The sequence below is a fragment of the Glycine soja genome, chromosome 20 (assembly GCF_004193775.1).
Source record: "Glycine soja cultivar W05 chromosome 20, ASM419377v2, whole genome shotgun sequence".
Lineage (NCBI taxonomy): Eukaryota > Viridiplantae > Streptophyta > Magnoliopsida > Fabales > Fabaceae > Glycine > Glycine soja.
The window spans coordinates 35996288-36009800 of NC_041021.1; the positions used below are offsets into that span (position 1 = coordinate 35996288).

General features: G+C 28.7%; 1 protein-coding gene across 2 annotated transcripts; it reads right to left on the reverse strand.

Moving 5' to 3' along the window:
- Positions 1-1933: 1933 nt before the first annotated feature.
- On the reverse strand, positions 1934-7393 carry LOC114403869 (transcription factor bHLH104-like). 2 transcript variants are annotated; one of them, XM_028367075.1, is made up of 5 exons: positions 7228-7393; positions 6472-6534; positions 6045-6122; positions 5319-5481; positions 1934-2462 (listed from the first exon to the last, which is right to left on the reverse strand). In XM_028367075.1, exons 1-5 carry the CDS (start codon positions 7323-7325, stop codon positions 2202-2204), a joined length of 663 nt encoding a protein of 220 aa, XP_028222876.1. In that variant the 5' UTR covers positions 7326-7393; the 3' UTR covers positions 1934-2201. The 2 variants fall into 2 exon arrangements, with proteins under 2 accessions (XP_028222876.1, XP_028222877.1); XM_028367076.1 differs by lacking the exon at positions 6045-6122.
- Positions 7394-13513: the final 6120 nt, after the last annotated feature.

The window sequence follows — 13513 nt, forward strand, 5'->3', positions numbered from 1 at the left end:
TAATTTATTCAATAAGTAAATAATTTAAGTATTTTGCTTATTAAAAAAATGAATGTATAAATATTATTGTTATTTATTTATTTTAAAAGATAAAAAATTTAATTATATTTGATATTTAAAATAGTTATTTATAAATTTTTTAAATATCATTAATTCCAAATTTTTATAAGTATATATTGTACAAATTAGTTTAACAAGAAAATCTCAATTTGTAAATGATTTTTTTTTATTGATATAGTCATATAAATATTATTACACTAATAGTATTAAATATTTATATAAATAGTGTTTGAAAGTATAAAATTAAAATTTCTTCATTTGTTTATAAATATTTAAAAGTATTCAAATACTAATTTGTAAAAAAAAATGAAATAGTCATTTATTAGAAATAAAAAAAAAATTGTACTTAGATTTTGAACATATGTTTAAGTTTACTAGAATTAGTGATGTGAAGTGTATAAATTTTTAAAAAGAATTTCTATATTGATTTATGAATATATAAAAGTATTAAAAAGTAAATTAAAAAATAATTAAATATTTATTTATGAATTATTAAATAGTAATTTATTCAGTATTTTAAATTAAATTTATTTATTATTCAATTTATTAGTTAGTTTATGAAAGTCAACTATGGTTAGAATCAGGGGATTACGTCAGACTATAGGCAGCCTTAGGGATACAAGCTAGTGATGATGATGCAGATGTATAATTATCTCTTACAAAAGAACCATATGAATATTTTGCATTGTTGTATAATAGTTGACAGTGTGCTCCTTTACTGTTAGAAAAATATTTCTTTGTTAAAAAACAATTTTAAATAAAATGACTAAAATAAAATAAAAATATAAATTATTTTAAAATAAACATCACTTTCAAACTATAAAAATTAAAAGGTACAAATTATGAAACTATATGTGTTTAAAAATATTTTAAATGATAAAACTAATTATATTTAAAAAATAATTTTAAAAAAATAAAAAAAAAGGTTCTTACGGATTGACAATCCATATGTGTTTTACATATTGTCAATTCATAACAATCATACGAATTGCTAATCCGTAAGTTATATAAAATTTATGAATTATCAATACGAAACTTTTATAAAACTTATAGATGATCAATCCGTAAGTTTTTTAAGGATTGCAAATTCCTTATAAAACTAGATTGAAGTTGCAAAAAAAAAAATCAACATACCTTACCTTCGTCGTTAACAGTCACACCAACTACCACCACTTGCCAACGAACCTTCATAACCAATGCGCCTAGACCAAAATAGACACAACAACGAAGGACCACCTCTCATGAGAATGAATGAATGCAAAGAAGAAAGCAACATAATGAATGGTGCGTGAAGAAGACAAAAGAAAGTTAAGATTGTTTCTGACAACCTTTCTCTTTTCTTGTTTGCTTAGAAAAGTATGAGAGGGGTTGAGATAAAGAACAATATAGACGTTGGTTATCCAAAATCAATTTGAGGAAGAAGAGGGGGTTGAATGCAACAACGTCGAATTGGTTGCTGAAAGGGCAAAGAGATAATCAAAGAGCAAGGCAACAGCGACGACGACGACGGGAGGACAAGGGAAATGGTTGCAGTGCCAAGATTAGAATGTTGAATAAGAGGGATTCAGAATTTTGAGTTCTCACAGATCTCACTCACCACTCTCATAGATCTTGCTCACCTCTAGACACCGGCCCCATCACATCACCCTCGACTCCATGCCTCTCGGCTGTCACAGCCCTCCACCATCAACTCCCTCTCTCACCACTACCACAGCAACTCCTTAGGGGATGACAATTGAGATTAGGTTGGGTCTGTGTTGAAAATAAATAGGGACATTTTTGGGAAAGGAGGGGTGCATGTGTAATTAAAGTAAACTTCAGGGGAGATTTCTATAATTTGCTTGAAAAACTACAAATAACATGCCAGGTAGCGTCACCTTAGATTTTCTCATAAAATAAAACTTTCAATAAATTTAGTATTGAATTTAGCGAGCTACTAAGAAGTGAAGAACTGGGCAATTTGCAATGTACATCGACAGAGTTTTCATGTCATTGCCATCATAGATTACTTGAAAACCTATTTTTAGCACATTATACTAAGTAAAAAATAAAAATAAATAATCGAAACGATGACAATATTTACATGTCAATACTTCGCAAATGTTAAATAATTATCCAAAGTGCAACAATAATAGAAACAACTATGCAGCTGGAGGCCTGAGCTCATGATCATGTGATGTGTCTCTGACAGATTGAGGAAGATATTGCCACATTGGGATGTAGCCATAGTTTGGATATACGGCCATCTTGTTCACCCCTGCTTGATATGCTGCAGCAGCAGCAGCTACAGGTGGAGCCATAAACCCTGCTGGTGCAACGGGCAAGGCCTTCAACTGCTTCTCAATCCTTTCCTTATCTGCTTTCAGAACAAGTTTCTCTTCGCGTAGTTCGTTTTTCTCTGCCTGTTGATGGGGAAAAAAATGTAGAACTTTAGACTCAAACACTAAAGCAATGTAACTCTGGAGTAAACTAAAAAATTGTTGAAGTATGAACTCAGGTACCACTAGACACATTTTGATACATCACCAACAACAAAGTTTTATCTCACTAGATGTGATAGGCTACATAGATCACCCAATATAATGTAACCTAAAAAACAAAAATTGTTGATGAACTCTTGTACCACAGCTAACATATTTCAATACAATAACAAATTCTGATCCCACTTGGTGAAGTTAGCTACATGGTTGCTTAGACTCGCAAACACATTTCAACTAAATTTAATACATAACACCCTCCAAAAAAAAAAAACAAACCATACTTCTGCATGTTTCTGCTCTCTCCTTTCCTTACTAGTGCATGCATTATTTTTCTGGGTTTTTTTGGGCGACCTTTGTTTTATACCTTGGATTATTTTTAATTTCTTAATGATATGTATAGGCACCTAACATAAGTTAATACCAGAAGCTAATCATCAACCAATGTCTACAAGAGTATCCATTTATTGTGCATTTGAGACATATCTAATTGTATTTCAGCCTAAAAACTGATATGCAGATTACATAAAAGTAATATATAGGGGAATGGAATGCCAAAATAACAGAGGTTGTTCAAAAGACATATTTGCTCCATGGTAATGATATAAATTTATTATATCCAACCACTTAGTTATCAGTACATTACGGTTATGTCTTCTAACAAGTTTTCAGTGTTTTATATAAATAGCAGTTGATAATATACACCCTGATATTAAATTACGATTGCCTCATCACCATTGTTGATATATGATTATCTCAAACTTGATATTTCAAATTATACATCTAAGCAAGGAAGGTATTGCGAAATGGTCTACTACAAACAACAGAAATATGGGAATTTGTAGGAAGGGCTGTCTTAAAGCTCCAGATTGCAACTAAGAATACGACAGGAAATAACTAGCAGCCTGTGGTTTAAGATAGATAGGCCATGATTGAAGGTCAAATCCATAATAAGAGTTATAGAGCCAAATAATAGTTTGTAAGAGAGTTATATGGAGAGATGGAGACAGTATAAGGCTAGGTGAAGCACAAATTGAAATTTCCTATAGCACACATGCATTATATCAACACTCCATGACCAATCAATCATCTAAAATCACAATTACAGGTGTGAGCTATGTTACACAGGCCATGATTGCAACCCAAGTCGACGATTTTACTCCTAAAGAGGGAGTTTTAGAGCAAACTAATGCTCTTTTAAGAGAGTTATAGACAGAAAGAGGCAATACATAAAGGCTATAGCTTGAAGCACAAATTTCCTCTAACTCACGTTTGCATCATGCTATGTTATGTTAGTTATTTAGTTATCAATATATCAACCATCATTCATGATCCAATCAATCACCTAGGTTTTAGAGGTCAAGACTTCTTTAAATCATAAGACTATAATTTTTGTATACTATACTATTGGAAGACTTCAACTCCAACTATGGTATATCATAGTCGGTCCCAAGACATGATAAATGAGGAGGGTTGTAAGTCCTCGGCAGCCAACATAAAACTTGTCAATAGACCGAGAACAGATCACTCATGACAGATTTCTGAGCCAAATGGCTTCATGTGATTCATGTAACTAATGTCACGTAGTGAATAAGGCTTTTGTTGTTGTTGTTGTATTTGTAGAACTTTGAAAGAAATACTATAATACAACTTTCAAGTCTATTTTACAGAGTTTGAACTCCTAAGGTGTCTTCAATGATGCAAGAAAACCATTTGAATCTATATATGACATTACATCTTCAATAGAGATGATAAAACATAGCTACCATGTTGAAGTGTCACTGTCACTACTTGACTAATTTGCAAAACTTGAATTAGGCGTGGTAATTTATAATCATGCATACAAATGGCAGAATACAACTATTGATGAGAAGTGAGAAATAAAGTAGCATAACTAACTGGAATGTAGAGCTAATGGAATTGAAATGTCAGAACAGACTGTGTCATTAAACAAGCTGACAGAAGAATTAGATTAAATAAACAAATACAATAGACAATTAATTAGAAATAATAATGCCTCTGACATAGGATGTGGTGACATTACACAAAACTATGTTGAAATAATTAATAAACCATGTTGCTGAGAGAGAAGTTGAATTTAAAATAAAACCAAAGTGTAGGACGAAACAGTAGAATGCACAACATCCAAAAGCAATGCGACATAAAACCACCACTTTTGGTCCAAAGGAAAGAAAAAACAACTACCTGAATATTCTGATTCCAGGTTTTTTTTAGGAAAAAAAAATCAGAAAGAGGTAAATACAACAGGACACTCTTTGACACTTAAATAGGTCTCTGCAGCAATATTTTTCTCATCAACTTTTACCAATTCATAGTAGCTGCATAATTAGAGAACTAATCATTATTTGTTTTGTCCATGCAGAAAAGGACTATCTTAGTAAATGCTTAATTGGTATGCATCCTGACATCAACTGCATGCTAAAATCATATCATTTCACCCCTAATACTTACAAAACTCTCTAACTTTAGCAGTACAAATCAAATAACCATTAGCAAAAAGTGGAGGTTGGAGCCCTTAAAGCTTTCTTTATGAGCTAGTAAAAAAAATGATAGAAGTTTAATCATTTCAAGATGAAGCTTATAGTAGTTGCACAAAATTACAATTCATTTTCTTTTCCAACAACATCATTCAGTGAGGTTTCAAGAATGAAGGTAGAGAAGCCAACATTTCAAAGAAAACTAATCAGGGATGTAGCAACTAGAAAGTAAGAGAAATAAAATATTCAAGTCACTACAGTAAATGGTTGAAACAATACTGACCTTTAAACATTTTATTTCCTCTAGTAATTTTTCATTTGTTTTTTTGAGCTCCTGGGCTTCGGTTTTAAGTTGGCTCAAGACTCTGATAGCATCATCAAGTATAGCTGGTTTATCTGTTCTCACAGGTCTCCCTGGCTCCAAAACAGAGCTCAAGTCACAGAACCTGCAATAATCACAACCAAGTTCTTACTTTTAATCATTATAAGAAGTAGCAAAACACAATACAAAATATGAGGTGATTGTTACACAAGTATCGTGTATACCTAGTTATCTTAAGTAGCTAGAAACTAAGACCACTTTTGACATAACAATAGAAAGTTATGAAAGAAATGATAGATCTGATACAATCAAAATGACTGGTAAAATACCCACCCGTAACCCAGTGGGCGGATAAAGTACATTAAGTAGTCCTACGAATACAACTGACAATTTATGAAAGTTGGTATCGCCTTGCACTCAGAAGAAATATGCCTAACAATGATCTTGGTTGACAGAGTTGTAAATTCCGTACATACACATCAGTGGTACCATACACATGCATGATGCATCTACCTCAAGTATCCAAAATGACAGTACAAACTAAATGTGTGAAGCAACAAGTAACCAGAAATTAATGGGAAGAGTAAACATTCATTGTGCAACAGCTACATGAAAAGCTAAACATGCAGCCAGTAAGCACTCTGGCATGACATGAATCATAAATTTAATATTTAAAAGCATGCATGCCTTTCATTGAGTCTCTCCCTTCGCAATTTTTCACGGCAAGCTTTTGATCCCGCCTTGAAGCATGAATCGGTGCGTCCCCTACAAAAGATTTGCACCAAACTTATCACAAAAACAACCAAGCTGTATCATGATACAAAAGATTGCCCCACTACCCCTATATAAACACAAAATAGAAAGGTAACCCAACCAATCTGTTAGGTAATAACCACAACTGAACAGCTTGTTTGAGACTGAATCAGATATGTAACATAATCATGCATGATTTGAAGTTTAGATTTATTTTGGTTAATGAATGAAATTACAGATATTCTAACTAAAAGAGGGAATGTATAGAGTCAAAATAATATTTTCATCAACTTTTCAAGCCACTAATTACATCCTCACATTTTCACACAGTACATCACTTCAAAAGTAACAGACAAGATACCTCTTCTTGGTGTTCTCTTGACAAGCAACAGCATCACCTGGAATGTCAATTTCGGTGCTCACACTTGCAAATACAGCAAAAAAGAGAAAGGTATCAGCCATGTTTGCCACAAAAAAAAAATATTAAGTAAAGACAGCAGCCACCATCTCTTGTCCTGCCATGTGATTTGGCTACATGCATCAATAGACGCCATTAGCTCTATCAAAAATCTAACTTTTCAATACCTTACATTTCCCAGAACAAAAGCAACAACTAAACTCAAAATAAAATTTATAAAAAATATGAACTTGAACTACCCCAGAAAGAACAATCAATCATATATATTGATTACCATACATTAGGGCAATAAATAAAATGACACAAAAACTAAAATCCCCGAACTAATAAAACAAAAGCATACAATAATACAACAACAATTAACATCTGGGAGCTAATGAAGCATTCAAATCAAATTTCTGAACTAGGTATACGAGAAAATAAGAATCCAACCATGCAAACCAAAATAAAAATTCATCATACATCACCAAATCAATAACAATTGATTTATTTATTTTTTAATTAAAAAAAATGAACTTGAGCCACCACTATAATACAACGAACAATCAATCAAATGGATTACCATATCAAAAGGGTTGTCTTGTTTTTCACCATATATCAGCAAATCAATACCACAAAGATCAACAATGAAACCCAGAAAGAAGAAACATGTAATCAAAAAAGAAAAAAAATAACAATTAAAAATTGAGAATAAATAACCTATTATTGTTATTGGACCAAAGGAAATCAGGGGGCGCTTGATCGATGAAAGAGTAATCGAGAAAATCCCAACAGCCGCTGTCTTCTAAGGAATCCATTTGCACCAAACCAAACCGCCCTCCCTATCTTCTCTTTCAGAATAACACAACCTTCAAATATTGCGTACCCAAATAATAAGAACAGTATTTTAGCTGTATAGACAATAAATATTATTTTATATAATTAAATGTATATAATAATTGAAATGTATAACAAATAAACTACCAAAAAAACTTTTAAAAATTTATTAAAATTTAATTTAAAGATAAAGATAAATAAAAATAAATTGAAAGAGTTAATTAATTCAAAAGATTTATCTCTTTAGAAAATAATTTTTTAAAAAAATTAATGAGTGATTGGATGAAAAATAAATTGAATTAGAAAATAGACTACTTTAAATTAGTTTTTTTTCTAAAATTTCTATTAATATTTAACCTTTGTAATTAATGATTTTAATCTATAAAATAAAATAACATCTTAATTTTATAATTAATAATAATAATATTTTTTTCATGAGAAATTTTAATATACTTTACATTTATCTCATGAAAAATGATATTAATTAAAAAATAATAATTTTATAAATATGTGACTAAATTTAAAAGACTTCACAATTAAAAATACATTTATTTTGGTACACAATAAGATAATTTATTAATACACTTAAAAAGGAATTAAATTTAGATAGCAAATAATTTGGCTCTTATCAAATTTGTAACAAAGATATATTCACAAATTAATTTTGTAAGTTATAAAAAAAATCATAACCATTAAATCATCGTTACAAATAAATATGAAAAATTAAATATGTTTAGGGTGTTACAACAGTTTTCAATAAGATATTATGAGTGTGTTTGATTCGCTAAAAAAATAAAGGACTCAACAATACTTGTCCAACGTTTGAGTTAAAAAATGATTGAGGGATAGTACAAAATAAAGAATAATCGATTGGACAAATATTCAAAAACTTGTAACTCACTAACCTCGTATAACTTTTTGTTCAGTGTTTAACAAAAGTAAAAATTAAATACTATCCCTATTTTCTTATTTTTCATTATCTCACGCCTCTTTTCTTCTTTCATATGGGTCGCCTTCTCTAAACCTCAACTCTCTTCTCTCTTCCTTCCCCTCTTCTTCCCTTTCGTTTTTTCATTCTTTCTCTCTAAACCTCGTCGATGGGCACCTTGGCCTCTAACAAGGATCATATGGACTGCTGCTGATCCCTTTTTGCTCATTATTTCTTTTTTTTTTTCATTGTTAATTTATTCAAATGTTTCCATCGTCATCTTCCTCTTTCTTGCCATGTTTTTTTTTTCTTTTGGCTAACTCCAACGAGACCGTGTCACGCCGCCACCATTGTCGTGACCATGTGGCGGCCTCGCACATCCAAGCCTTGCGCCCAGTGATGTCAGGGGTCACGCCTCCTCCATGGAGGTGCCTCTGCTTTGTTGTGTTGTCAAGGTGTTGTTAATGCACGTAGGGTTTTCCAACTCATTCCTTTACTTGCGAGTTGGGTTGGGTTGCTGTGACCCGATTCCAACCCTAACCCAAAAAAAATAATAAAAAAATAAAAATGAATAAAAAAGAAGAATTGAAATGGTCACGAAAGTCAGGCCTGGTCTGAGTTAAATAAATAATGCTAGTTTGAATTGTTTTTCAATTTATAATATGATACTTATAAGTTATAGTTAAAAATATATCAATATAATTAATAAATTGTAAATTTTTTATGACAATAAGTCTAAAATAATGCTTTAAAATATATCACAATATTAATAAATTATAAATATTAGTAAAGCATGATAATAAATTTTATGTTAAATAATAAAATAATTTAAAAAGTTTCAAAATCATGTTAAGTATCTTTTCTTGTGCAAACCAAACATTGCACAGTACAAAGGATATTATAGTAAAATTTACATTATTTTATCTCGTGCATAAGCACATCAAATAAGATACAACACAAAATTACTTGTATTGTATATCGACCACCAAACAACATATAATACAAAAAGTTATCATGTAACTCAGCTACTTGTCTAGTTCTGTTCTATCTATCATGTCTTCTTAGCAAATCAAATGCACTTTATCTTTTTTCCTTATCATGCCTACTCTCTTTCATTGCCAACACCTAGTAAGGAATACAAAACAATTTTTTCTTTAATTTTCGGTTATAGTAAAGTAACACACACATATAAAGAGTTGATAGTATTTTCAATATTGCATCACTAAGATTTTCTATTTGTCTCACTCTCAAATATTCTTATCTCATAGTGGTACATTCCTTTCCTTCCATGTTCATTGCTTATAGTTTTTTTAATTCTTTACTATGTTCTCAAATTTAATAACATTTGAAATCTTTTTCATTTGATTTTTATTTCAGTATACACAAAAGTTTTTTACCCTCAAACAAAGGAATTTTCTTACCTCTTTATGTTCACTTTCCATTGTTATATGCTTATTATTTTAGAATTATTTAATCTGTTGTTTTGACCATTTCAATAATAGATATGTTTGACTATTTTAGTATTGGGATTTAGTAGCATGTGGTTACTTTTTCTTTTCTTTTCTCTCTCATTTTGTTATCTTTGTATTGTCCCATGTTGTGTGAATGTTTATTTACATTATGATTTATAGGTATAATGCTAACTTCCACGTGAAACATTTAAATCAAATTGGACAAAAGATGTCATGGGAGTATGGAGTTCAACAAATAGTCTTTTGTTGAGGAATAAAAAAAATTGAAGCACAAAAATACAATTTTGCCTCTCAACTTATATTTCTTGATATGCTATTTTTTTAAAAAAATTATTTAGAATTTTTTTATTAATAAAGTTCATTTTATATTGTTTATTCATGACCAACCTTTCTTGATATGCTTTGAGGATTTGCTTCACTTTTTTTAAAAGTATTAAAATAATTAAAATTGAATTTTTAAAATAAAAATATTTTACAATTATTAATCATAAATAGAAAAATTCAAGTATAAGTTAACATAATATCCAAAATAAATAAATAAATAAACATTCAAATGTAAATAATTACACATTCATATAAATTATTATGTTTACACTCTATTTTAATTTATACATTCCATACAGGTATTGCACCATTCTTATTACTTAGAAAATAAATAAATAAATAAGTTTCAATAGGCTAATATTTTTTAAGGCAACATATGTTAAATTAAAAATTAAATTAATCATTTTCTTTATTTTAAATTAACAATTGACAATTTTATTTATAAAAAATATATTAAAAAAATAAATACAAATATAAAAAATATATAATTAAATAAACCCATGCGTTGCACGGATTTAAAATTGTATTTAATGAAGAATTAAATTGCTCATACGAATAAGATTTAAAATATAATTTTGATAGTTAAAATTAATTTTGATCTCTCTCTCTCTCTCTCTCTCTCTCTATATATATATATATATATATATAAGTTCTTTCTTCTACTGTCCCGCTCAAAATCTTCTTCGCCTACCTTATGCAATCTTTATTTTCCCACTGAAATCTCCATATTATATGCATTCACTCCATATGAATTTCATTCATGTTAACTATTCTACAACCCATCATGTTGACTCTTCATTCTCTCACTCATTCTTTGTATCTTTCGTCCTTAACCTCATTTTAATTACATTCAATCCACATATTAATTACATTCAGGTTAACTATTCTCCTACCCATCATGTTGAATCATAGATACTTTGTATCTTCTGTCTTGAACTTGCATTTTAATTGCATTCACTCCATATTAATTACATTCGTGTTAACTATTCCCCTACCCATCATGTTGATAATCTCTTCATTCCTTGATCATATTCAAGTATTTCTTCGTGTCAAGGTTTAGTTATATTGATGGGTTTTTTTTTAACTTTCATTTTATTTTTTGTTTTTTCATGTGATATGATACATTCATGAATTTTATTTGTTTTTTTATTTTAATAATCAAATGGAAGATTATCTTTATTATGATGATAACAAAGAATCTACCAGAAATCTAAAACGATGTATTTTGCATTGTGAAATCTCTCCTAGATGTGTAAGATCATATGTATTTATTTTATTTGTTAGATTTGTCGTCATTTATAACATGTGTGTTATAGTGAAATCATTGGAGGATAAGATCAAGTTGCCAAATTTATCTATTTTTTTATTTTTTTATAATTAAATTCAATGTAGTGTGATAAACAATAAATTTACCTGATTTTTATATGCATTTTGTGATGTTTATTTGAGATTTTAGTTAACTTTAGATCTTGTTTTGAATCAAATTAGCTTTAAAATTCAGTTTTTACTATCTTAGGAAAAATTATATTATGTTTTAGTTATTTTTAATGAATTTTTGATAGCTTTTAACAAAAATAGGTCATTCTAGCAAGAGTTCCAGAAGCCCAAAATCAAACAAAATTTCTGGAAGGAAAAAATTGCAAAAATTGAAGATAAAAGCTAGGAAAATCAAGAGTAAAATATTTTTCAAGGATAAATCAATTGAAGAAGAAGATAATTACTTGAATTAATTAGAGATATTATTTGTTTGTAATTTCTTGTAATTATCTTGTTAATTAAACTCATCTACAATTCTTTAAATAGGAGGCTAGACATTCATTGTAATGTGTAGAAGTCCCGAGCAGCTTCTAGAGTTATATTTTAGACTCTCACCTACTAGACGCCTCTATTATTCTATTAGACACTCTAGGTTTCATTATAATATTTTTAAGAGTGTAATTCCTTCCACCTAGGAGAGGAAATGATGAATTTTGTTTCGCTTTAATTCTATCAATTCAAGGCTTCATCATGAGTTATTTATTTGTTTTTGTACTTAATACTTTTATTTGAATGGTCATCTTATAGATGAATTCAGGAATTGACTTGCACTTTAGGGATAAAATAATCTTGGGTAAGTCTCGTTAATTTTCGACCATTAATGTTGATCGCTTGTGTCGGTATGTCCAAGAGATTGGACATCAAGAAAGTAGTTTAGAATCTACGACCATGGGGGAGTTGAGGTAGAATACAATAGTGAATTGAAAATGAGCAAGAGAGATGTTATAAAAATTCTTAAAAGTAATTTTATAAAAATGTTTTAAATAAATTTATATTTTTTTCACAAATTTTGTGATATAATTTAGATGTTATAATAATTTGATTTAATTTTATTCAAATGTTAAATACTATTATAGATACTTAAAAATAAGACGTTTTAATTAAGTAGACTATGTTTTTTAGTTTCGTTTTATTCAAATATTAAAAAATATATTATAATAATAACAACATCAACAAATATTGTAATAATAATATAACTTTATTTTTTTTCTTAAAGAAAAATAGTTTTAAAAAAATGTATTTAATTTTTATTATTTCCTTTTATTTTAACTTTAAATGTTACACATATATAAATATATAGATATTGTAATATAAACATTGCCTATTATACATATTTTTATTTTTATTGAATATATTATACTTATTTTGAACTTAATCTACTTTTTTAAATTAGATAATTAAAATATTTTTCAACAAGTAATAATAATAATAATGATTGTTTCGATAGTATATAAAACATAAGTAATTAAAAATTGAGACACCTATAATTAATACCCAATTATACATTTAATTTTCAAATGTTAATAAATAGATAATTAATGCTAATGATTTTCTTTTTGTATACCATCATTTCTCACTATAAATAGACAAAAAGAAGTCTTTGAATAGTATGTGATTATGCTTTTTTCTTCTTTCATCCAATCGATTTAAAGTATAAAGAATACAATAACAACTCTATCGGCATCTTTTGAAGGAAAAAATTACACTAAATGTTACTTATATGTGTCTTTTGTATTTTGTGTATAACAATTTTTTTAAACTTACTGCTTTAATCATGTTATGATATATTTCTTGCATGTTCTAACTATTAATTTATTTTTTGTTGCTGAAGAAGTATGTTCAACTTCTTAAGCATTTTTATCAACCATTGAAAAGTGACCTTCCAACCAAAGTTATTTTTAAAGATAAAATTGAAACAAATATTGAAATTGTTTTGTTAAAATTTCTGCATAATCATTGTTTTATGTATTGTTTGAATTTTTTTAAAGTATTATAATTTACTTGGTGTTAAGGTTTTATTTCACGTTAGATTCAACTTATAGGTCAAGTATAACCCAATCATGATGTAGTAACTAAATTATTATCCAAGACGTCTTTCAAAGGAATAAAGGAGAGATTTCATTTAATT

Bases quoted from the DNA above. Each gene is read 5' to 3' on its own strand.
- LOC114403869 (XM_028367075.1), bottom strand. From the start codon at position 7,325: ATGGATTCCTTAGAAGACAGCGGCTGTTGGGATTTTCTCGATTACTCT. The intron at 6,535-7,227 runs GTTATTTATTCT...TGTATTTGCAAG, and splicing joins TGGTCCAATAACAATAATAG to TGTGAGCACCGAAATTGACA. The intron at 6,123-6,471 runs GTATCTTGTCTG...AATCTTTTGTAG, and splicing joins CAAGAGAACACCAAGAAGAG to GGGACGCACCGATTCATGCT.